Source organism: Patagioenas fasciata, chromosome 20 (assembly GCF_037038585.1).
Source record: "Patagioenas fasciata isolate bPatFas1 chromosome 20, bPatFas1.hap1, whole genome shotgun sequence".
Classification (NCBI taxonomy): domain Eukaryota; kingdom Metazoa; phylum Chordata; class Aves; order Columbiformes; family Columbidae; genus Patagioenas; species Patagioenas fasciata.
In genome coordinates this window covers 6,082,850-6,106,430 of record NC_092539.1, presented here as the reverse complement: position 1 = coordinate 6,106,430, position 23,581 = coordinate 6,082,850, and the positions used below count along the sequence as shown (strand labels likewise).

The window sequence follows — 23,581 nt, the reverse complement described above, 5'->3', positions numbered from 1 at the left end:
AATGCCTAACAGGCTCTGCCAACAGTTTGCAGCACTACTGAACTTGCTGGTTGAAGTCAGCAGCAGAATACCTGGCAACTGGTTTGCTTTATAGCCACTGTCAAAGGAATGTAGGATAGAAGGGAAACAAAGCCACTATTTTTAAGTCTCAGGGAAAAAAAATAATCTCAGTGTATGTATTAATATGCAGAAGCCTTGGCACTGGTTTCTTCTGCTCAAATAAAATGCAAAGACCTTGCCATTTGGGAGCTGAGATGAGCACGATGAACTCAAAGAAAGCTCATAATTCTGAGGATCCATGAAGAGCATCAAGACTCTCAGACTTCCTCCCCAAAGCTGAGTTGTAGCTTTGTGACCCCTTTGAGTCTCATTCCCACCTTGTCCTTTGTCTTCTGAGAAAATCCTGCAGGACCGGTCAGCTCTAGGACTGCGAGAATGAGCTTCTCCAGGACTTCCTGATGCCTCAGCTGCTCAAGGGGGAGATGAAAGGTCTGCGCTAATTCTTCGGAAAGTTGCAGTGAAAAAAAAAAAGTCAGAGTAAAGGGCAGCAAAGTAAACATGTTGGGATACAAATGGAAAATGCATGGAGAAGAAGGGAAGGCCTGTTGTTGTTGGCTCCTGTCCCAAAGTGAGATACAGCAGTTTGTAATTTTTAAAAGGATCCCATCTGGACAGCTTTAAGCAGTTGCCAAGTGCGGGCGTCTGCTCTGAGCAAGGCCTCTTTGAGGAGCTGTAAATGTATTAAATGTGGTGGGGTAGCTGGTTGGTATGGCACAAGGAGCTGGATTCCACAAGAATGCCTCTCACCAAGCTGTCTTCTTCTCCGGAAAAGGGAAGACCTTCCCCACCATTATACGTCCTCCCTCTTCAGCACAGAGCTCAGTTTACCACTTTGTTTAAAGCTCACAGAGCAATCACAGTCCCATTTTTGCTTCCTCTTCATTTCTCAGATTCAAGCTTCCATTTTCATGTTTGCACCCGTGCACAAGGTTACAGATGTCCAGCAAGCAGGAATCTGTCTGTCTGTAGGCTGAGATCCTGGCAACTCTTGGGAGATAAGAAGGAACGATGTATAAGAAAATTTGGACGCAAGAGGTTTTGTGGAGCACCTGGGTGCTGCAGAAGATGGTGCTGGAGGCTCAGCACCCAATGTTGTGATCTCCTTCAGCTGGAGCTGCTCTCCAGCAACGTGCCAGCAGACCTGCTGACCTTCCAAGGAAGATATGAGATGCAGTGGTCAGTGGTCAGTAACAGATTCTCAGCAGGATGCATTAGATGCTTTGGTGTCTTTGTCAGGCTTTGCTTTGGATACTTGCCTGTAGAATTCACTCCGTCATCAGTGCTGCTGTGCTCTGATAACACAAGGTCTGTGTTATCTCTGAGGAAGAGCTCTTCTAGTGTCCGTTTGCAGAATATTTTGCCGGTGAAGGGCAGAGTGCTTCATGGAACACTTCAGATTATTAATTTGCGGACTGATTGTGCTTGGTTCACACTTGCCACTTCCCACATGGCCACTCAGAATATACCTGCTGAGGTCTGCAAGAGCGAGAGGTGCAGCTTGGGAAGTGGATGGGGCAGTGTTGGAAAGGCTGAGGGTAGAGAGGGAATTCAGCAAGGCAGTGACGGAGCTGCAGAGCAGCAGGAACACCCTCGGCTGTTCCTGTGCCATGGATGTATTTCAGCAGCAGAAAATGAGAGAAAAAAAGCAGCATGACCATTGTTCATCCCTGAAGCAAAATTTCTGAGGCATGTGAAAGTCTTGGAGGAACACAACCCTGCCCCACTGTGAGTCTCCAGGCACAGACTGCAGTGCGGACAGGGTGTCCTGACACCCCGAGCCTGACCCAAAAACCCATATTCAAAGCCCCAGCACAGACTTGCCCTTGGGACCTCTGTCTCACAAACTTCTTTCATAAGCAACGAAGCTCCTGCTTGCACACGTACAGCTGCAATCACACCCCTGTGAGGAGGGAAAACCGAAAGCTCTCTTGGGGATGGGGCGGTAGAAAACGAGCAGAAAAGAGCTCACGCATCATTCCTCTTCATGGGGACTGACCAGTCCCGATTACTGACCAGTCCCAATTAACCATCTCTTCCTTTCCCACATCGGGGGAGGGAGCATCGCTGCTGCTACTGGAGGCACGTGAGGGGCTCTGGCGCACGGTTTGCGCAGCAGCGCCAGCTGGGCCGGCCTGGGCGCGGAGCAGCCAGCTCCAGAGACAGGAAACCATTAAGGCGTGAGTCACTTCTCCAGCCTGAACTGGTTATGGCCGTGCTGACTCAGCAATAAGGGGGAAGAAACACAAGGGGGAAGGGTGGAAAGAGGGCTCTGAGTCAGGCCAGCTGCGGCAAGGGGGCTCATCGAGGGGTGGGGGGGATGAGCGAGGTGAGGGGGTGGCAGGCGGTGAGGAAAATGGAGCAAGGGCAATGGGGAGGAGAACAGTTCTGCCTCACAACGTGCTATTTAAGCACAGACAGGCAGCTTGCTGAAGATCAGCTCGTTCGTGCAGGGTGTTATTCTGACTTGAGCACAGAAAGCTACTGATCTGATTTCTCTTGGCTTGGGGATTGAGCAGAGTTTATGCAGGGAAAACGTGTCCCTGGAACTCACGCTGCTCAGCCACCAGCGCAAGGGCACGTGGTGAGTGGAAAGCACCTGCTGGTGGCACAGCTGTCCCGGCGCTGATTTACCAAAGTAAAACTGCCGCAGGAGCTACGTAGGTGTCTTTAGAGGAGGCACCTGTGCCCCTGCTGCAGGCAGAGGAGGAGAGCACGGACGGACGGGTGTTACGGCAGCGGGACATCGACATGTGAGACCAGCTTCCGTGCCCACGGAATACAAGATGGCTAAACTCTGTGAACTTACCTTTTCCCCCTTTGGTCCTGGTGGTCCAATTGGCCCTGGTGGTCCCGTGTGTCCCTGTGGAGAGCAGACAGCATGTGAGTTGGCTGGGAAGAGCTGTTTGATGGAAGGTCCTTCCTGGTTTCCTGACAGATCTCATGTGCTCTGTGTTGTGCATCCCAGCTTTGGACGTACACACGGGTCATGGCAGAGGTCAACCAAATGGATTTAAAGAAGTCATCATGGTGCAAATGGAGACTAGAGATAGAACTAAACTGAACTCAAGATCAGAAATAAGTCACAGTTTAAGAACGATTTAGCATCCTGCAGTGGCGGTTTTGTTGTATTTGAGAACACACAGAAGCTGGAGGATGAAAACAAAACCTTACCTGGTAACCCTTTAAGCCAGGCTCCCCTTGAGCACCCATCCTTCCCGGAGCACCCTGGAGAAGCAAGCACAGAAAGCACCATGAGAACAGCCCGTGGGTATTACCACACACCAAGAGGGTGCACTGGGCTGTGCAAAGCGAAGCTCAGCCCCACATGAGAACACAGCCGCCTGTTCTCCTGTCCACCAGTGAGCTTCGCTGCAGCCACCTCGGATGCTCTTGCTTGGCTTTAATCTCTTACTCATGTGGAGTGATGTTGGGAGTTCAGTCTATGTCTTTGTGAGAATCGTAGCAGTTTCCCACCTCATTCAGATTCGTTACCAGAAACGGCTGCATAGTGCGTGTTCTGCATCTGCCCTTCTGGACATCTTCATACCCACATTAGCTTTGTGCTAGGAAATCCAACAGCGAGACTGTTCTCATGCATGACCTAATCCTAAACTGCCAGGAGGAAACCTTTCGACATGGGTTCTGAGGCCAGGAAAGGAGTTTTCTGGGTTGTGATGAGGGCACTGCAAGAGCTATTTATTGCATCTTTAACAGACTGAACAAAACAGTTTAAATCAGATCATCAGATTAAAGGGAATTGCAAATTTTCCATATAATCCCATTTAGCGTGGAAGAAAGCCCTTTCCATCAATACAGGCTGTGGAGATGTGTTCAGTCCAATACACTGCTGCTCAGATATTGCTTTGCTTCCTTGTGAAATAACCCATGGAGGCTTTGCCAAAGAATATGAAGGGAGGATATATGGGCAGGCCATAATTTTTAGTGCAGGAAAACACTATCAGCGGAACTGTTACTCCATCACCCATTTGCTACTGTTCTGAAACACCACAGCGATTCCTGGTTCATAAATAACTCCTACTTTTTCACTAAGCTCTACCAAATATAGTGCAAAAAGTTTCCTTACCAGCCTGCAATGGTGAGGAGGCACTTATTACTTACTGCTGCTGTCCCAAAGCATTTGTCTCGTGTGCCCAAAGCAAATTAACTTTCTTCCCTCTCCACCATACTGCTCTCTCTGAAATCCTCACCTTCAGTCCCCAACTCAAACCCTTTCCCAGGCTATTTCTTCTTCTTGTGAGTGTTTTAGATAAGTAGATCAAGAGTGGGTGTAGAAACAGGGCAGAAGTCCAAGGCTGAGTTCCTTACAACAACACAGTTTGACTTGGAAGCAGCTCTTGCCATGAATGTGCTGTCTCAAAGGGAAAGATCTCAGCAAAAAATAGCTTATCAGCTCACTCCCTTCTCAAGAAAAATCCCCAATATTTCAGCCCATCTGATGAGCTGTGAAGAACCGCCACGATGCAACATGAGCTGGGTCCACAGGCCACCAACACAACCACCGCTCTGGAGTCTCTCCTGTGCTACTCAGAGCAAGTGATAAGGTGTTTTGGTCAATTAAACCCATCTAACGTCACTTTCTGTACTCTGAAGCCTGAGCTCTGAGCTCTCTGCTTCTTTCAGGGCTGCGCCCACCACATGTTTCTGCATGTTGTGTTCAACCGTTTGCAGAGCTCTTCTCACCATCGGTCCCAGGGTACCTCGGGATCCTTTAGGGCCTTGGTTCCCCTTCGGCCCCTCCTTCCCTGGAGATCCCGTCTCCCCGAGCTGCCCCTGGTAGCCCTTGCTGCCCTGCAGAACAAAAGCACCAACATTAATGCAGGATAAAATCACTTCTACAGATGAATATTAAAGATGAGAAGACGTTGTCGATGGGAGATGTTCCTACCTTCTGGCCAGGCTTGCCCTTTTCCCCTTGTTTTCCTGGTTTCCCTTCTGGTCCCTAGGAGAGCAAAAAAAGTTGTTGGGAGGCGAAAGTAAAGAAATCCCATCCCAACCAACCACCCCCAGGCCACTTCCCTGGTACACTCAACCCTGACGGTGTCCTCACCCATCCTGTCCTATTCCCACAGGAGACAACAAGGAGGCTCAGAGGTGATGCGGGCAAAGATTGTGATCCACGGGTACCAGAGCCAGAGCCTGGCTGAGTTTGTTCTTGAGCTGCTCCAACACACAGCGAAGGAAACCTCATTGCTTAGAGGTGGGAAGATCCCTGTGCCCGGGTAACTACAGGGCAACACGGTTGAAAGGTGACGTTTTTCATCTTCAGGTCATGTCAAAGACAGGCGGGTGATGGCAAACCACCATCTGATGTGTCTGTCTGTCCTTAAGGATGCAAAAGAGGAACCTCAGCAGTGTTTCCTCTGGTCTGCAGACAGAGCTGCCATCTGTGCACTGCTGCTCTGCAGACAGTTGCATCTTTCACCAGCAGCTGAGGCGCTGAACCAGGATATCAATACATTTCATATGGTTTTAGGATCACGGCAATGGAATCACTGCTTCAATGGCGATTGTCTGTATTTTCACATCATAAAAGCAGGCAGTGGATTCATTTTCTACCTACCTGCCATGCACAGCTTTCTGCTCACGGTGCAAAAACCCTCCCTCTCTTTGCACTATTATTACTGCAACACAGAGCACACAGCAATCACAATATACTGATTAGGCACCCAGAAATGGAGTGGGATGCAGAACTTCAGGCGGGAACCACAGCAACGGGCACAGAAACGCTGGTTTGCTTTGTGCACCGCGGGTGTCTCGCAGGCAGCAGAACCTGCCGCCCCTCCTTGCACGCACACCCCAGCAATTAGCCATGATGAGCAACTAAGTATAGCAGATCCTCCTCAGGGAGCCCAGGGAGGTCATTCTGTTCAGTGTTTGACCCCGTTGGCTGCAAGGCAGGCAACATATTTTGGATTTGACAGAAAGAAGCAAAAGTATCACTGAAGAAAATAACTCATGCTTTTTGGCAATGGTGACAAACTTGTCAACAGCATCTACACACCAGCACGGCATCTCTGCTCTCCTGCCTCCCGGTTAGGAAGGTGTGATTTTTCACTCCCATTGAAGTATCAGTCTCAACTGAACAAAAGCGACTTACAAAAGCAGCTGTATCTGAGGGTTTTCACTCTAATCTGAAACACGGGCCTTGTAAGTGCCTGCTCCGAACACAAAGGAGCAATTCAGGCTTCTTACAGCCCTGAAGAATTGTGCCAGCTTTTCACCTCCCCAAAGGGAAGAGCTCCATTTTGCTGAAGTCACACATTTCAAGAGCCCACCTTGCCAAGACAATTAGAGTTTCACAAAGGACAGGTCCCTGCCGCGGAGCACGAGTCCTGCTCTGCTGTCTCTTCCACACTGCTCCGGGGTTTTATTTGCTATTTTTTGCTGCCACTTTCCAAGTGATCACTCTTGGAATTATTTTCCCACAGATGCTGAGCAGCCGCAATATGTGACGAACTGTGGGTGCCAAGCATCCAGTGTCACCCACGTGACTGACACTTTTGCGAGGAGTACAGAGAGATCCTCGCCAAAGAAAGGATCGGGCTGGGCAATGTCCATCCCCATCCCTCTGGGCTTGCTCACCCCTGGACCTGCTACCAGGCCCCTCAACTTCCCCGTGGATCGGTCACGATGAGCGTAGCAAAGCAGCAATGACACTTGCAGACCCTGTTCTGCAGCAATAGCCGTGATGCTTAGTGGCTTGAAAATTTGGAGAACAAAGAGTGGAAGCGCTCAGAAAAGTTTACTGTCAAAACAAGACAAGAACAAATAAAGATACAACTGGGAATTCTAATTAGTTGTATAGTGTTTTTCCATCGTTCTCCATGGACTATGCACTAAGGTCTTTTGGAATCATAGGCAATAGATATTTCTTGCAAATGGGAGAAAGCCCATTTTAAGCTAAATCTTCTCCTGGCCCTAGTGATGGCCAAGCCCTTGACCTTCTCCAGAAGAGTCACTTTGCACACTCAGATATTCTCCTGAATTGCTGTGCTGTAACAGCTCTTGAAACAAGTAAATCCATGCTTCGGTTCCCTCCCCAGGATGAGGGTGTGTTGTGCTGCCTGTGAGAAATGCAGACACCAGTGCATTGGTGAGATGTTCCCTTTATCACTGTGCAGGGCGGATGGACCTGTTCACATGGGAGGTCATGGGGACCTCACAGCTACTTCAGAAGAGTTTGAAGTACAGCCTGGTTTCCCTCTCCCATGGAAGCAATGACTGAAACTTGCTTCTACCCTGCACTGGGAAATGGATTTGCTTTTTGAGAAGACAGGTTCAGGCCTTAACTCTCCCCTTCTGAGAAGCAAAATTTCCACACTGCTCCTAAAATCTGCCAGCATTCAGGTTCACGCTTGTACCCACAATCATGAAGCACAGATATCATCTGGGAGAGAGGGAAAAGACAAAACAAACCCCCAACTTTGACAGTCCAAGCCCTGCTCACAAAAATAAACTCAAAGCACAGAAGACTGTGCCATGTTCTAGCAGGGTCTCCACTTTCTCTAGGTTCCTTCAGCTCATCTTTCCCTGTTGGTGGAGTCTGAATGCAGATACGGGCTTCGATAACCTGCCTGTATTGGCTTTTCCCCTTATGGCACATTGGCCTCATTGAACAGGGACGTTCATCTCCTCCAGAAGTCTCCTGGGTCCTCCTCCAGCTGGGGTGCGGCTGCTTCTCCATTGCTGGAGAATAAGAATTTGGCAGCATCTCCAGCTCTTGTCAGTGATAGTGAGACCAGCTGTCACTCGCAGCAAACCACGCAGATCTTCCTTGGAGCTTCCCTCGCTGTTGTTAGCTCTTGTCTGATGGTTGAAAGCTTTGCTGGTATAAACAAACGGGTCAAACTGTGCCGGCAACACCATCAGCAGAGACGTGGCTTGGATCTTGCAACCTGAGTCACCTCCTCGAGCGGAGCAAGCTCTATCAGCGAAGGATCTTTCTGTGCTCCACCACCAAGCTTTCTAGGACTTTGGCCAGCAGAGCTCGGCTGGTGAGCGGGAAGCTGACCATATGGCTGATGTTCCTGGATGTGCTTTCTCCAACTGCGCGGGGATTTTGTCCAGATGCACTCAGAGGCAGCTCAACACTTGTCTGGGCTTCCCAGATATGCGATATCTCTACTGGTGATGTTGCAGATGCAGTTGCTGTTTGTTGCAATCCTGGATGTTCCAGAGAGCACATACGCAGCGGTTCCCAGAAATCACCATGCAGCCACATGTTACACAGGCAACACCAAGCCCAGCAACGACCTTGGTAGCCTTAAAAAAGGTCAGATTCTTTTTCTCTCCATTCTTCTGACTCATCTGTCCAGAAATGGGAAAACCAGGGTCAGAAAAAAAAGGATAAAAATAAAATTGAGTGAGATTGTAACTTCATTCATGCTCTCCAAAGTACATCAGGAATCCAGCATCTTTTGGTATCCCTTCCATGATTCCTAGGGACAGCAATGAGCGGCAGAAAATGTACAAAAGCCTATACATAAGAATAATTAATTCCAAGTTCTTTTTGCTGGATCCAGATCAGTTGGGTTAGTGTGCCAAGGCACTAAACACTTGATGCTTTTATTCTTGGGGTTTGTACACATTTTGTTGTATGCTTTGGGTTATTGGTTTGTTGAGAAAACAAATCTTTTTTTCCAAGTTTCTTCCATGAGCAGGATTATTTTTAAATAGTGATTTCTCTTTATATATTTCACTCTTCACTAGAGAAGCTTATTCAGTGCCTCTAGAAGATGATGGTATTTGTGACCAGGGACAGTGGAATGCAGTGGTTTTCCAAAGTCACATGCCTTCAGTTACAGCAAAATATCCAAGGAAAGCAAAGAAAATATAATCCTAGGTGTAGCATGTTTGAAATTTCATTGCCAGCTTCAGTAAGGACCTAATTTTATTAGTTTTTTTAGCATGGCCTTAGATATTCCCCTAAGGGAAAACCTGGATGGTTTATTTTCCAATGCAAAATTGATTGACTTGTAAGGAATAAAGAGGCTTTCAGCTGCTGATGGCCTTGGCAGCAAAGTCAGGTCTCTCGCACAGCACAGCAGTAACGTTATTGGGAGCAAATAGATGGAGCAGCCCAGCTTTAAATTCTCAAGACATCAACAGTTGAAATCCATATTTACGACAACAACATCCAGAAAAACAAAATAAGGAAGTTGAATGAACTGCAGAGAGATACGGCCCAAATGGAGCCAAACAACAACCAGTGCTACAACCCAGACCCGGACTCCCCGCACTCAGCGATGCTCTGCTCCATGCACTAGGTCTGTGGAAGTGGTTACCGAGACGTGACTCACCGTCCTGGTTTGACTCGCAGGGAACTGTGGCTCTTGGCACTTCAGAGATTGTGTTTCTGCTTCGCTTGCAGACTTACGGCTCAGCACAGGAGGGAAGTTCTACAAGGGCACAGCACTAAGGAGATGGCTTCCCAAAGCCTATCTCAGGCAGGCTCAGCACCACTCAGGACTGTTGTGGAGCGGGAACATCTTTTCAGATTAGTTCAGGGTGTCATTGAATGAGGGTCTATCACTCCTTCCAACCGAAAATGGGGCAGGAAGGAATAGAAGAACTGAAGCGCAGTTACAGTGTAATGAAAATAAAGTGCCAATGGTGATGGAAGAAAATTGGCGATAATTTGAGGCACTGGATGTAGAAGGGGCAGAAAAGCTAAAGCGACAATAAAGGTAGGAAGCATGAAACATAGGATGACCGTGCCCATATTGTTCAGCCAGCAAGCTCATTTAAAGGGAAATGAAAAAGCCCCATATAATTTCCTACCGCTCAGCAATGTCTCCATATGAGAACATCTACTTAATAAACTTTGATCGGGAGAAGCCTCCCCCCATGGAGGACAGTTCACCAGCACTCAGGAAATTAGTGGGATTATTGGGGCCGGGCATTTGAAGACATAAATGTTTCAGATTTATAAGAAACACATTTCCTAATCACTCTGCCTAGCAGTAGTTTGGAAAGGGAGGAGACAGGGCAGCAGCTCCTGGATGAGTATGGAGAAAGAATGAAGACTCAACTATTCCCAAGAAGAAAGACCTGACTGTACTGGGAGGTTCAGAGGGCTTCACTGGGATCACTGGGATGTAATGGGCTCTTGACTGGTGGAAACCCATGGGGTAAGTGCAGGTAAAGCTGGCTGGCTGAATTCAAAGAAAAAGCGAGAAATCCTATGAAAAGATCTCAGATGGAAAGACTACAGTTAGCGTCATCATGACTTGCCTTTAAGTCGAGTTCCTTATCTTAAAATATGGAATCCAAACCAAAATCTTGTATCCCAATCTCTCTGCTTTAGTGCAAGTTCTTATCTGCATGCAGACATTGCTCTGAAATACGCAGCTTTTGCTTTTGTGGTCTATTTAACTCGGTTTTCCAAGCAGTCGCCGTGTAAGGCAGCAGAGAGAATTAGGTGTGAAGCAGCGCTGTGTGCTCGAGCTGGTCTGGATTGATCCAACAGCCTGAACTGCCACCAGTTTGTTGGGAAAATCCCTTTTCCTCCTCCTGTTTGCCTCTATTTTTTCATCTATAAGGAAACAAGGGAGACAAAAGTGCCAACAAAAGGCTTGATTGGTGGATGAGAAGCGCAAGCGCTCATGCCCATGGAGCTGTGAAGCTTTCATACATGACGACACCAATATGCTCCAAAGAATTAACCAGTGTTGGGAACTGACAACTGGGAAGAGAGGAATAGACAGAACACTTGGGCAGGATAACTCCCTTTTACACTAATGAGCACTACTTATGTTTTGGGTTTTTTTTCTCCCCCAAACACTAGGGGTTAATATCTTCCTTTTGAAGGACACAGATGCCCTCGGGTTGTGGAAGAGGAGGGGAATGAATTCCTCTCTCGCAGTAAGGAGGGGAATCTTGGAGTAACTGCACAAAAAGTGCGTCTCCTTCGTCTGAGTCAGGAAAGAAACCGTGCCAAGTCAATGGGATTTATTTCAAATTCTGGCTCATTTTGACTCCTATTAACTCTAAACGAAGACCAGCTGGGATCAGCCGCAGAGACCAGGCAGAGCTGCCCGACTCGCTGCAGGCGAGCGGCCCCTCGGCTGCAGGGGAACGACCTCGGTCCCTGCGAGAAGCAATGCCTTGGGGACTGGGAGAGCTCTGCAAAGTGTGTGGGGGAAATCTATTCAATACAATCTCCCAAACAGCAAAATCCAGCACGTACTTCTCCATAAACTGGGATGTTCAGAGGCTGAACCTGTGGCCATCAGCAATGCACTGATTATTAAAGCAAAAGAAGGTGATTGCAGTGAAGGGCAGAGTTGCCCAGGGATGAGAACATCACTTTGAGAAGGGGAAGGAGAGACCTGTGCGCTGCAGCTCGCCCTGACCTGTGCTCCGGCCTTGTTCCAAGCAAAGAGCTGAAGCGTGTTTGACCGCATTCTTGAGCAACTGAATTGCCCTTTGATTTGTGATGCAAGGCAAATACCTGCTTATGGCTTTGCTGGATGTTTGTCCACATGAGTGATTGACCTCCAAGGCTGTTAGACAATTAACACCATGACCAGGTGCAGGCACCTCCAGCTTTAGAAACTGGACTCCAGCACAGGGACGGGCGCTGCCCAGTTCTCTCCTGCCTCTGCCACCGACCCACCTCACACGCAACACCAGGCAAGTCACTTTACTACAGCGTGTTTCAAAAAGATGGACTCTATTATTAAACTGCTTGGAAATTGAGTGCACCTTTTCGAAACGCCCTGCACTTTGTGCCTCTGCTGCTAACACATTCTTCAAGTGCAAGATTAGGAGCAACAATAGTCATTTCCCAGATTAATGGCACACTGCTGGGGCTGGCACATGGAGCTCAGTATTCTCCAGTCCTTCTATTGCTCAGTCGAGGGTAACCCCACGCCCTCCAGTTGAGGGAATTTAAGAAACTTCTTTCAAGTAAGAGCTCCACAGACAGCTCACAGACCAGAGTATGAAAAACAGCCTTTCCAGGAAAAACCAGCTCAGCACATTATCAAAAAAACCCATAGATTCCTGCATGGACAGCAGAGATTAAAACCAGAAGTGACTCCAGGATTGTCCTCAGTGTTTTCGGGAGGCTGGATGCCATGGAAGTGATGTGGCGGTGCCAGCTGCTGCCGAGCTCATGTGTTCAGAGTGAATGGCTGGATTTGTAGCAGAAAAATCTTTGAATCTTGTTTTCAATGGTAGGAAATAGAAAAGAACAAAGAGTAAAAAAAAAACCATGCTGGGACAAATTCTGCTGTAAGTGATGTTTGGACAGCTTTATGACAGAGCAGTGTGTCGGGTGAGGATGAGCTCTTGCCCTGACATTACAGAGCCCAGGAACCAGCCCCATCTCAGCTGTGACCACAATGGGCCATTTCTAGAGTGACTCTGCTGGCTTGGAGCAGAAGGTCCATCCCGGCCAGCAAGTTCTCCTTCCACTTCAGGACTGTAGCCTGCAGAAGATGGAGAAAGAAGAACACGATGGGAAGGACGCTGTCCTCAGGACACCACCCAATGCTGCGTGTGGAGTTGCTGCCACTCCGGGGAGCGACGTGGCCGAGACCACAGCACCAGAGCCGTGAGTTCACCCAGCGCTCTGTGCTGGGCTGGATAGTGGTGTTATCCTTGTCAAAGCACTGTGAGATCCCTCAAAAAAAACCTTCTCAGATCTCCACTCCGGCCCATCCCCGTCACAACACACTCTTGGAGAGCAAACAAAGGGACTTTGGACCTTGTTGCATGAGACCAAAAGGATTTACCAGCCCTGAGAGCAACTCTGGTTTGCTGGCGCACATCTGCACCCCACAGCAGGGCCGGCACATGCAGCCAGATCTTCTCTGATGTAATTTTTTTATGGCCATTTATACCATTGGAGCATCTGGCTCGAAGCTTTCCGAGTCCTGATGTGGCTTGAATGACACTGCAGATAGGATTTCAGGTTAAAAAGGAAGTGGAAAAAAGAACTCGGCTCCCAGTTTTGCTGAACAATGAGGGATTTTCTTGTTTCAGAGCATGTTGTATTTCATTACCTACAGGCTCTCCAACTGCTTTCCTGGAACTGTAAAAACCTCGCTATCAGATGTCTGCCCGGTATGACAACCAGCACATTACGAAAACCACAGTGCAGAGCTACGGAGAGCAGCTGGAAACCCACCACCTCCTCCTGCCAACTGGCCTGGGCCTTTCGCGCAGCCACGGTGGATCGGTTGTCCTGATGGAAGGGCTGAAATGCCGCATTTTCTCTAGGTGGAGAGGAGAAGCAGCGGAGAGGAGCACTTTTGGGGGTTTTACTCTCAGGGATCACTTGCCCGTGTCCAGGTTGATGGCTGCATACCAGTGACTTCAGCTCTTATCCTCTGCTGCGACGAGCAGGATCGACTGGGAGCTGGATCCTTTATAAATGCACATTACTCCCCAACAACATCATCTGGATATTTCAGGTTCCATGGCACTATCCCCTTGTACAATGACAGGTTGGCAAATGAATTAGCTTTTTGCTTTGGCAAACTACACCGTGACACTTGCATTGCTTGGGTTTGACGTACTGTTGTATCTTCCAGTGTCTCCACAAACTGCCTTGCTGGTATGGAAAGTCTGGATCTCCAGTGGGCAACTCCTGTTCCCACTCCCTGCAATGCTGACCCCAGGATCCACGTCTCCAGCCAGTGTCTCTGAATGGAGATGCCCAAACAGTCCCTGGTGCTCTACCAGGGCCATTATCAACTGCTCACTGCTCAGGCGAGCCAACAAAGTCCAAAAGAGAGTCAAGATCAAGTGAAGGCAAGACGTTTGTATCAGAGGAAGATGGAAACCAGTAGGAGGAGGTAATATGGGAGATGGCAGCTCAGGAAAGGTTCACATCTCTGATGCGATTTTTGAAATCTCCAGTGGATATGACACTCAGCTGTGTGCTAGCATTGCAGATGCTCCGATTTCTCTCTTAGGACCAGAGGGACAACTGGCCCCATCCCTCTGCTGCGCAGGAACCGGAATTGAATGGAGCAGTGTGAACTTGGACAAAGTGACCAAAAGATAGAAGATACTCGTGTATCTCAGCTCCAGCTGCCTCGAGCCCTGCCAGCCACAGCTGTGAGACTCATGGACCATCTCAGCTGCCAGGTTTGTTTGCTGAAATCCACTGGCTTTGAAACATGTACAAACTACCCCTGGAGACTCGGCTGGGGCCTCCCTGCTGCTTTTGTTTCAGATTTAGAACCACAGTGGAAACCGGTTTGCAGATATGTTAATGCTGGAAGTGGCTGAGCCAAGTTAAAATGAACAACCTTTGAAAAGCGTTTCTTGAGCGCTGAGGGAAGTTTGGTTGTGTGCAGTCGGCAATGTTGTACCAGCATCAGGGTGACTTTCTGGAAAATCAAATCTCGCTCAGTAAAGCCAGACACGTCCCTGCTGCAGGGATCGATTGCTGGGTGAACATCTTTCCTCCATGACCCAGAAGGGCAGCACAGACCCTTCATGCTTCTGCCAGCTTTAGCACCTGTGAAGCTGCTCCACCACATCCCTTCATCTGCTGCCTCCCCGGGAGCCCTACGAGTGCACAAAGAGCTGCAAACCTCTTTCCATCCCTTGCGCTGGCCCATCGCCACGTGCTGTGCGAGCTTGTACGTGCACTGCCAAGTTCTCCGGCTTCTACCTGCTCTGTGCTGCCAGCACCAGGCTTCTGCCCCAGGCCAGCGTGTGCAAAACGGGCTGAAAATGTACCAGCAACAAAGGCAGATCATTCCAGAGCAATCAGGCACCTCGTCTCCTACATTTGTCAAGAGGACACTTGATACTGAAGCGTCATGTTCTTTTAGACATAAGCAAAATAAAGATTAAGACTAAGCATGTCCTTGGTGTTAAGGAAAAATCTTCCAGAAGTGGTGTGGCTGCAGGGATTTGCGATGAAAAGGGTTCTTCCAGAGGTTCATGGAGGGGTGTCGCTGTGGGTCCCCTCTGGTGCCAAGGCAGAGGGCAACACAGGGCCAAGGTAAAGGAGAAACTTGTCTCTGTGTCCATGACTGCAGATGGGCGTCATCTTCCTCAAGCTGATACGAATCTCTTCCACAAGCAGAAGATGGAGGATATCCCAAATATATTAGAGTAGAAGCAAACATCTCTAACCCAGGGAAAAGCCAGCAGATCTAGGCAGGAATGCAGCGAAGCACAGATGTAAGGCCGGGAGAGACCCAGTGAAGATGAAACTGCTGAAGATGAAGTTCTTTAAAATAATCTAAACTGAATATTGGACAGCATAACACTATCACACCAGATGTATTAAAACCATATGCAACATGCGTGATGTATAAACACTCAGCGTGCCTCCTCTCTGCCATGATCGTGCCTCCACATCTTCCCCAGGTTATTTCCACACCACCCCACAGATCCTGGACAGGAGTTTGCCACAGGGCAGCCTTGGCATTTGACTTGGTATTCCAGCTTCCAATCCTCTGCTGGGAAGGAGGAGGTTGCAGTTATCTCTAGCGGTTTGCATCTCTGAGCTGTAAACTTTATCTTGGCAGAAATCTAAGGAAGCTCCCACAAATATTTGTCCATTTTCTCCATGGGAAGGTAGGAGAAAAGTCTCAAAAAAATGAGAAGAGAAAAATTACTTGTATTTCTGTCAGATGACTTATACATTTAAATTACCTCAGCGAGTACAGGAACACCAGCCTATATATTAGGTAACGGCCAGGCGTTTGGCAGGGAAGGCAGCGCTATCTGGACCTACGCGGGTCTCAGTCTGCTTGTGTTTAGACATAAGGGTATACAAAGCAGCGTATTTAAATAGTAGATGGAAATATAGCGCACTGCAGTAAAAAAACCACAAAAGGGAGCGATTATGAGCAGGAATCTTGGCTCTATTGACTGTTTAAAAAAAAAAATAAAACAGAAAACAGCATCATGTTCCCAGGGACATGCTGGCAAACAGCAGGGACAGAGTCTGAGAGAATCTATATTTTATACTCTATAACTTAATATGGCTTTTGCATGATTTTAGTATTTTTACTGGTTCTTAAAACACGCACAGTATAAACACGTGAAGCCAGCCAGAAGTACAGCACATGGAGAGCGAGGGGCTGAGAGCGGCATCCAGCCCTGCCAGCCTGCAACTGGGAGGAGCTGGGATACTGGGGACCAGTCCTGGCCTGTGGTACGGTCCCAGTCTTGCAAAGAGCTCCCTGTGGGTACAGGGCCCTGTGGCTAAGGATGGTCTGATTTGGGGCATGACCACAGCCTTATTCTGCACATTAATGGTGCTGCACAACAGTATTAAGCCAAAGTTTCCACTTTCTAGTAGAGCTGGTGCTCAAATCCCAACCTCAGCCCAAAAATAACACATATCCAGCCCCTTCGCTGCTTCCATCCCCTCACACCCTTCTCCCTGCCCTTCTTTTAGCCAGCCACAACGTCACCAAAGGGAAAAACCAACATGATTCAACATCGAGCATCCACCCAGAGCTCACCGGTACCTGCCTGCCCAGCTGCCTCCCACCCACCCTGGGCAGGGACTTCAGAGCTGCCACCAAACTTGGGCTACTCGTTCCTCCTGACGTGCCAGGGCTGCTTGTATCCCTCCTGGAGACACAGGGGGTGGGAAATGGCTTTTTCTCTGGCTGCTTGAGGAACAAGACTTGTGCCCCAGGTGAGCACGGCCGCTCTGGTTGGGCTCCTGCGTCCGGCTCAGCCGGGCTATTGCTTTGCAGAAAGAGCCTCATGACACCACGCTCCTAAAAACTTTGACCTACAATAATGATTGCAATGAATAAATCATGTCATCAAGCTGATAAACTCCAAATTTCCAGCAGAAGGGCCTGACTTGGCTTGCAGAGCAGCCCACTGGGGCACTGGGCAGAGCTATTCGCCATCTGGCACCACCGACCGAGCCCCAGGCCAAGCCCTGCCCCGCTCCCCTGGCCCTGCAGCTCTCATCTCAGAGCCAAAATCACGTTCTTTTTCTTTCTGCAGAACTGAGATCAGACCTCCAAGCGAACCAGACATGCCGAGGATATTCACTGAGGATTCATGAATAATTTCCTGTTAATTTCGTCTATTTGTTTCCTATATTCAAGAGGGAAACCTTAGCAGGGAAAACCAGAAGGAAATAACCATCAAACAGAGAAGGCTGGCCATTTGCAAACCCCAGGCCAAGACCAGCTGTGGCAACCAGGGGAAACTCAGCTCCTCGCAGCTGTCTGTCCATCCCTCTCTCACACCCTGAGAGGTGGTCCATTCCAGTAGAGAGGCACAGCATTCCAAAACCTACATCAGACCAGAGAACCGATCCACATCTCAGGTGTGCAACCTGATTGAAAGACGAAACCATCTCCTAGAAGCAGGATTTTTTTGCAAAAACAACGTACGTTACGGCAACATTTGCAATAAATCATAACTCAGGTGAGCTCCTGCCCTAAGCAGTGTCCTGGTCCTGCATCTCCCTCTCAGTCTGCCCTGGGCTGTTTTGCTGCAACATGGCAGTTACAGGAATATTAACTACTGTTACAGTAGTATTAATGTCTACAGTAATTACTGCCCTTGGTAAAAAAAAAAAAGAAAAAACAAAAATAGAAAGTCTATATATTTCTTACTGGAATTTAAATGCAACCCATCCTCCCAGACACAAGACTGCAAATTCTCTTCTGTCCTCTTGTTGCAAAAGGATCTCATCTCTTCACATGAGCTTGTTTGCCTCCTGCAGCCCAGAGCTCGGTGTGTGCCAGCTCTGACGCCTGAGCTGGGGAGCACATCCTGCACCTCCGGGCTCCTGCTGCAGCCACCGAGTCCTCCTGCATGCAGGGAGGTAGACAAGAGCAACCGCTAATTTGGAAACCAGAGTGCAGGTGGCTCTATGGTGAGTGCAGGAGCTGTGTTGGGTTGATACCTGCACCCTGGAGATTCAAAATACACCCGGGGCTGCCTGTGCAGCTCGGCGAGGAGAACACGGGTCCCTACAGCAAACCCCCGGACCAGCGGGCTGGTTCTGCAGACTCACTCGGACACCTGTGATGCCGGGATATCCAGGAGGCCCTTCTTTTCCCTTCAGCCCTTCGTTGCCTTTTTCTCCTTTCTCTCCTTCCAGGCCTTGCTCTCCTTTGTCTCCCTGCGGAAGAGAGAAGGGTGGGAGCATTTCATACCCCCACAACACACAGGTCACTGTACATGGCTCTTGCAAGGAAAAAACCCACCACATAATTAATATTTCAGGAGTCTGAGAGGAAGAGAGCCTACAAGCGAAAGGATGAATGGGGATGAGTCATAATACACTTGACATTTAACAAAATGAGCAAAACCAGGTTTCTTTTTTTTAAAGTCTCTTGGCTGGAGGAGAAGGAACTTCCCCATTACTCAGGGTAATCTGAACCCATTTGCTTCTCCTGCAAAAAGGCCTGAACCTCCCACATGAATGAGACAGGCAGACAAGATCCAAAAGTCTCCCTTGCCTCACCCAGAAGCCCTGAGCTCGGGATGCTGAAAGACTTTTAATAGGACGGGTTTGTCTGGAGTGGCCGCTTGGCTCTTGCTGCCAAATGGGAACCAGCCCAGGGCTCAAATAAACACTCTGCAAAACAGTGTCAGCTTGGCCCTGTGAAGGATTTGTGGTCCGAGCAATAGGTATCATGTCAAATCACCATCGATGGCACAAAATCTTATGGAGACAATCAAAAAGGTCAAGTCTGTACTGACAGCAGCACCTACATTTGTGCAACCACCCAACCTTGACAGAGTAATTTTCCGCTTGTGACTGTGTTAATGAGAACACAGAGACATCTCTTCTGGTTAAAGAAATGCTCCTGCAGCCAGCACAGAGTCTTCTACTGTCCAGAGACACATTCAGGTTGAAAAGAGCTGGTTTGGATCAAATGCTCTTGGGGACAGTGGTGGCAAGAGAATACACAAGTCTTGACTGTCTTTAAGGAAGAGAATTCTGGTCCAACATTTAGAGATAAGCAGAAGCAGAGACACATGGCAAACAGTTTAACCAGCACGAAGCAATAAACCGCATTGTTGTTGGATCGGTTGCTTTTTCTTTCCATGGAACAAAACCGTTGGCCTGTTTGGAAAGGCCGGCTGTGCAGGAACAGAAATCAAGAGTCCTGTTCCAGAGGCAAGGTAGCAAACCCACAGCAGCTACAGAGCACAGCGCCAGCCCTGAGCAAGCAGCTGGGGCTTTGCTGAGAGGAATGGGAATGCGGTTTCTTGACTTGCAAACAATGTTCTGGTCAGCGGTGCATGGCAGAGCGATGGACAATTCTTGATTTCCCCTGCCAGGCCCAGGAATTCCTGATTAGCTGGAAATTTAATCTGTTAAACCCAAATAAAACAGACAAATTTGCTGGAAACTCGATTTTTAAGAACTTGACCTTTCTTGAGATCTGATCAGATGCCAAAAGTGTGGGTAGAGGAGTAAAACAGGAGGAGTCGATTATCTGTGCTTGCAGAGAAAAGAATTCTTAGAGGGAGCCGGGCAGAGGCTCCTTGCACAGAGGACCCAGTAACCCCCTTGGCTTCCACCTGTCCCCGAGGCACACGGGGGCCTGAGAGCACCGAGATACGTGAGAGCTGAGATGCCACGAGAGTGAGGTTTTTACCTTGACACCGTCCGGCCCGAGTGGCCCGCTGTCCCCTTCCAGCCCCGATTCTCCCTGCAAGACAGAAGCAAACACCCTAAGGCTGAGCCTAAACATGCTTTTTTCCCCATGCCTTCGGCTGCTGACTCATAGCAGCAAGTCAGGCTGCGGTGACAGGAGCCCAGCCCTGTATTTTGACACATTTCCCATCTCATATGCTAATGGACAACAAGCTCTTCCCAAAGCAAGAGTGGGAGTTCAGTCTCTGCTTTATTCTGAGCCACAGTTTCTTCTCCATGGGCTGCGGGAAGACCCCCTTCCCTACACTGAAAAGGTGGCTCAGTCTGTATTCATTTAACCTAAGCCTTCCCCATCCTGCTCCAACAACTGATCTTAGTCCTGAGAAGGGACAAGAGCCACTGCCGGCTTCAATCCATCAATTCATCGCGTCCCTGGCTCCCTCCCACCCCTGCACAGTGTAGCCACTGTTTCCTTGCTTAATACTGCCTTTTGCTCCAGTGTCTCCCTGCCCCGTGCAGAACAGGATGGGTCTGTTCCCACTTCGTCCTTTCATAAGCGAGGCTGTCACAGCACTTTGCAAAGTGCCACTGGAACATTGAAGAAGTTCCCGTAGGGTGGTGAGATCACAGGCTCTATGAGGAAGGTGCTTCCACGACTGCTCCCGAATAACAAGTGATTGGACAAGAGGAAATGGCCTCAAATTGCAACAGGGGAGATTTAGATTGGATATTGGGAACAATTTCTTCCTGGGAAGGGTTATCAAGCGTTGGAACAGGCTGCCCAGGGCAGTGGTGGAGTCACCATCCCTGGGGGTGTTTAAAAGATGTGGAGACGAGATTCTTAGGAACACAGTTTAGTGCCAGTGTTGGGTTAATGGTTGGACTCGATGACCTTGAGGGTTTCCTCCAACCAAAACCATTCTATGTCTCTAAGAAACAAAGGCCATAAGGGTTATGGGATGCCCAGAGCAGGGTCTGTCTGCCCAGGCTATGGGTGAACAGGGACCAGAGCCCCTGGGGAGCAGATAAGGCACAGAAGCCCTGTCCGAAAGTGACCATACTCACTCTTTGGCCAATGAGGCCTTGCTCTCCAGGGACTCCGAGCTGGCCAGGATCACCCTAAAAAGAAGGAATCACAGACATGGAGACAGGCTGTTTACAGACGGTGGGTGAGCATGAAGCACTTCCAATCACACCCCTCATTTTGACATTTTTCTTTCCTTCTCCCACACAAACATCTTCAGTTTGCAAGGGGGTCCAAAGGAGAGGTTGGCATCACCAGCACCTCTGCTTGCAGAGGGCTGGCACACACCTTGCAAGCTCTGTTGAAATCATGCTCAACAGGACAAGGGTCAAGGGGTGTTTTGTGCTGCCTGCAGCTGCAGAGCCAGAAGATATGTCCTTGGCACGGTCCTGTGGTGGAAAACCAGCAGTGCTGGGACAAGAGGTGATGCTTTTAAACTAAAGGAGGAGAGATTCAGACTAGACATGAGGAAGAAATTTTTTTACAGTGAGGGTGGTGAGAGCCTGGCCCAGGTTGGCCAGAGAGGTGGTGGATGAACCATCCCTGGAGACATCCCAGGCCAGGCTGGACAGGGCTCTGAGCAACCTGAGCTGGTGAAGATGTCCCTGCTCATGGCAGGGGTGGCACTGGGGGAGCTTTGAAGGTCCCTTACAACCCAAACCATTCTACGATTCTATGATCTTACATCTTGTCCTTCAGCAACCTGGTCGTCAAGTGATGACTGCCCAGAGCAACCCCAGTCTGTCCCAGCACCTCCCAGCTTTGGAGAAGGAGCAGCACGGGACTCTGTCTGACTCCCCAGCAAGGACGTGTTGCACTGACTGCAGGTAAAGGGGTGTTTGTGCAAATCATCGTGTCCTGTTCCCAAGGAGGGCAGCCAGGAGCACGGGAGCTGGAACACTCGTGCCGTATCAGGACGCCAAAGACACGGTAGCTCCAGCGAAGTGTCAGAAGATTTGCCAAGGAAAACATGGCAAAGGATGGGGCTGGGGGTGAGGAATGAAGAACAGCAAAGAGGAAATTGCATTTAATCCCCACACAGAGTCTGTTCAAAAGCTCTGCACACAGGAGTGAACCTTCAAACCAAGCGGAAAGGGGGTTAGGATAAAATGAAAAACCCTCTGAGCTGCTCAGCACAGGGACCTTATTCAAACAAAGAGATGGTTTTTATAGGCCTGTCCACGTGGACAAGAAGGTGCATTCATGGCTTCGGAGCAGGACACCCTCCCCCCACAACTATCCAAAGAGTTCATTCCCCACAGAGCTGAGGCTTGGAAACTGTGGCAGGATGTTGTCTGAGGGTATTTTTAAGTTTGGGACCTTCCTAAAGACTCTTGTTTCAAATTAGAAGCCGCCTGGATCTCTGGGTCTCAAGGACTCCCCTCTCCACTTAGATTTTGTATCTGCAGAAGAGTTGAGCTCCATTTTCAAGGCCCTTCATGGCTCGAGGCACAAGATCCCCAGCACGGTGCTTCTGTCCAGCACCGACAGCCTCTCCTTTGGGACAGGGCTCAGGAACTTGTAACCAAGGGTTTAAAGTTAACCTAATTTTCCTTTTTAAACGATATCTTTGTTGAATATGCTGTCTGCTCTGGCTGCTGAAGGGTGAACCTGCAATGTTATCCCATCCTGCAGGAACAGAAGTTGCTATTATCTCCCTGGTCTGACAGAGAAATCGCACTAAGCGTTTGTCTTACCTTCATGCCAGGTTCACCTGCAAGGCCAGGTTGCCCCATTGAGCCAGGCGGTCCCTGGAAAAAAATAAAAAAGGATAATGAAAAACCCCCATTGTAACCAAGTAGAAAGCAAGATCAAAGACATAATTCCTTTAGCAGAGCCCTCCCGAGACAGTGGAGCCCTGGTTGCCATGTAATTACCTCCCTGGATCTGGCTCAGGGTACACAGCATCAAAGAGGCCCCGCATCCCTCGTGCCCCATTCGTGGGGGGGTTCTGCCCCTCTCTCACGCCCCCTCTCTCCCCAGCCTCCTCTGACAAGAACCTTTCTCTTTCTCCTTCCAACCACACTGCTTTCTCAGGTTAGTAACCACGCCAGGGAACAGCACTGGGACTGGCTGGGAAAGAACGGAAAAGGTCCAGAATTACAGGGCGTTTCGAAAACCCAGCTTGAAATCACTATCTCTGCAGTTGGGTCCACCCTGTAGACTTGAAAGCCCTTCACGAGGGTGCAGCAGGTTAGGTGATACAGTGGATAACAAGTGGATTTGAGTAGTTTATTTACTTATGATATTTGCATTCTGTACAACAATCTCCCCTCTCTTTGCAGTTAGGAATAAAGGAAAAAAGAGCATATAGTCTAGGGAGAACTCTGCTGCCCAGGGAATAAAGCCAGTTCCTGGCTTGCTGCAATGAATTCAAGCAGAGGAGGGAGCAGGGCACAAGTTTGGTTTACAAACAAATGGTCAAGTCACGCAATGAGAAAATTCAAGCTCCAATGAAAGCAAAAATCCTCCTTCGGTTTCTCCAGAGGTGCCAGTGCAGAAAAAAGGCTCCTGGAAGCATCACAGATTTGAATAAAGCTCTGTACTTTTCTCGGTTGGCAACATCCAGAGTGGCTCGGTAGCAGCTTTCCAGCTCCCTGGTGTGGTTTACCACGCTGAGAGCTCCATCCAGTCGAGCAGCCATGAGAATGGAAACTTTCATGACTCACACACTGTGCAGTAGATTGCATTAAAAGGCACCTTCGCTGCTGTTTTCACAACGAAGTGAAACATCATCTCTATATTACAGCTCAGGACCTATGGAAAGGAGTTACCCAAGGGGAACTGGCACATCTGGTATAACCAGCCAAGGCTGTAATATTCAAGGGGAGGGAAATCAAGCCAGGACTGCAGATGAGTTGTGGGGAAACCATGGAGGCATCTACTGCGCTCCATCAGGGCACTGTCTG

The 23,581-nt window shown here is 49.0% G+C and overlaps 1 protein-coding gene across 2 annotated transcripts in view; it reads right to left on the bottom strand.

The window, feature by feature from the left end:
* Positions 1 to 23,581, bottom strand: part of LOC136110308 (uncharacterized) — a 148,075-nt gene that overhangs the window by 18,212 nt on the left and 106,282 nt on the right. For both annotated transcript variants that reach the window (XM_071817459.1, XM_071817458.1), the window contains 8 exons: positions 22,370 to 22,423; positions 20,714 to 20,767; positions 19,650 to 19,703; positions 18,053 to 18,160; positions 4,967 to 5,020; positions 4,762 to 4,869; positions 3,232 to 3,285; positions 2,867 to 2,920 (listed from right to left, as the gene is read on the bottom strand). In XM_071817459.1, the coding sequence (XP_071673560.1) occupies positions 2,867 to 2,920; positions 3,232 to 3,285; positions 4,762 to 4,869; positions 4,967 to 5,020; positions 18,053 to 18,160; positions 19,650 to 19,703; positions 20,714 to 20,767; positions 22,370 to 22,423 (540 nt within the window). The remainder of the gene's footprint in view (positions 1 to 2,866; positions 2,921 to 3,231; positions 3,286 to 4,761; positions 4,870 to 4,966; positions 5,021 to 18,052; positions 18,161 to 19,649; positions 19,704 to 20,713; positions 20,768 to 22,369; positions 22,424 to 23,581) is intronic.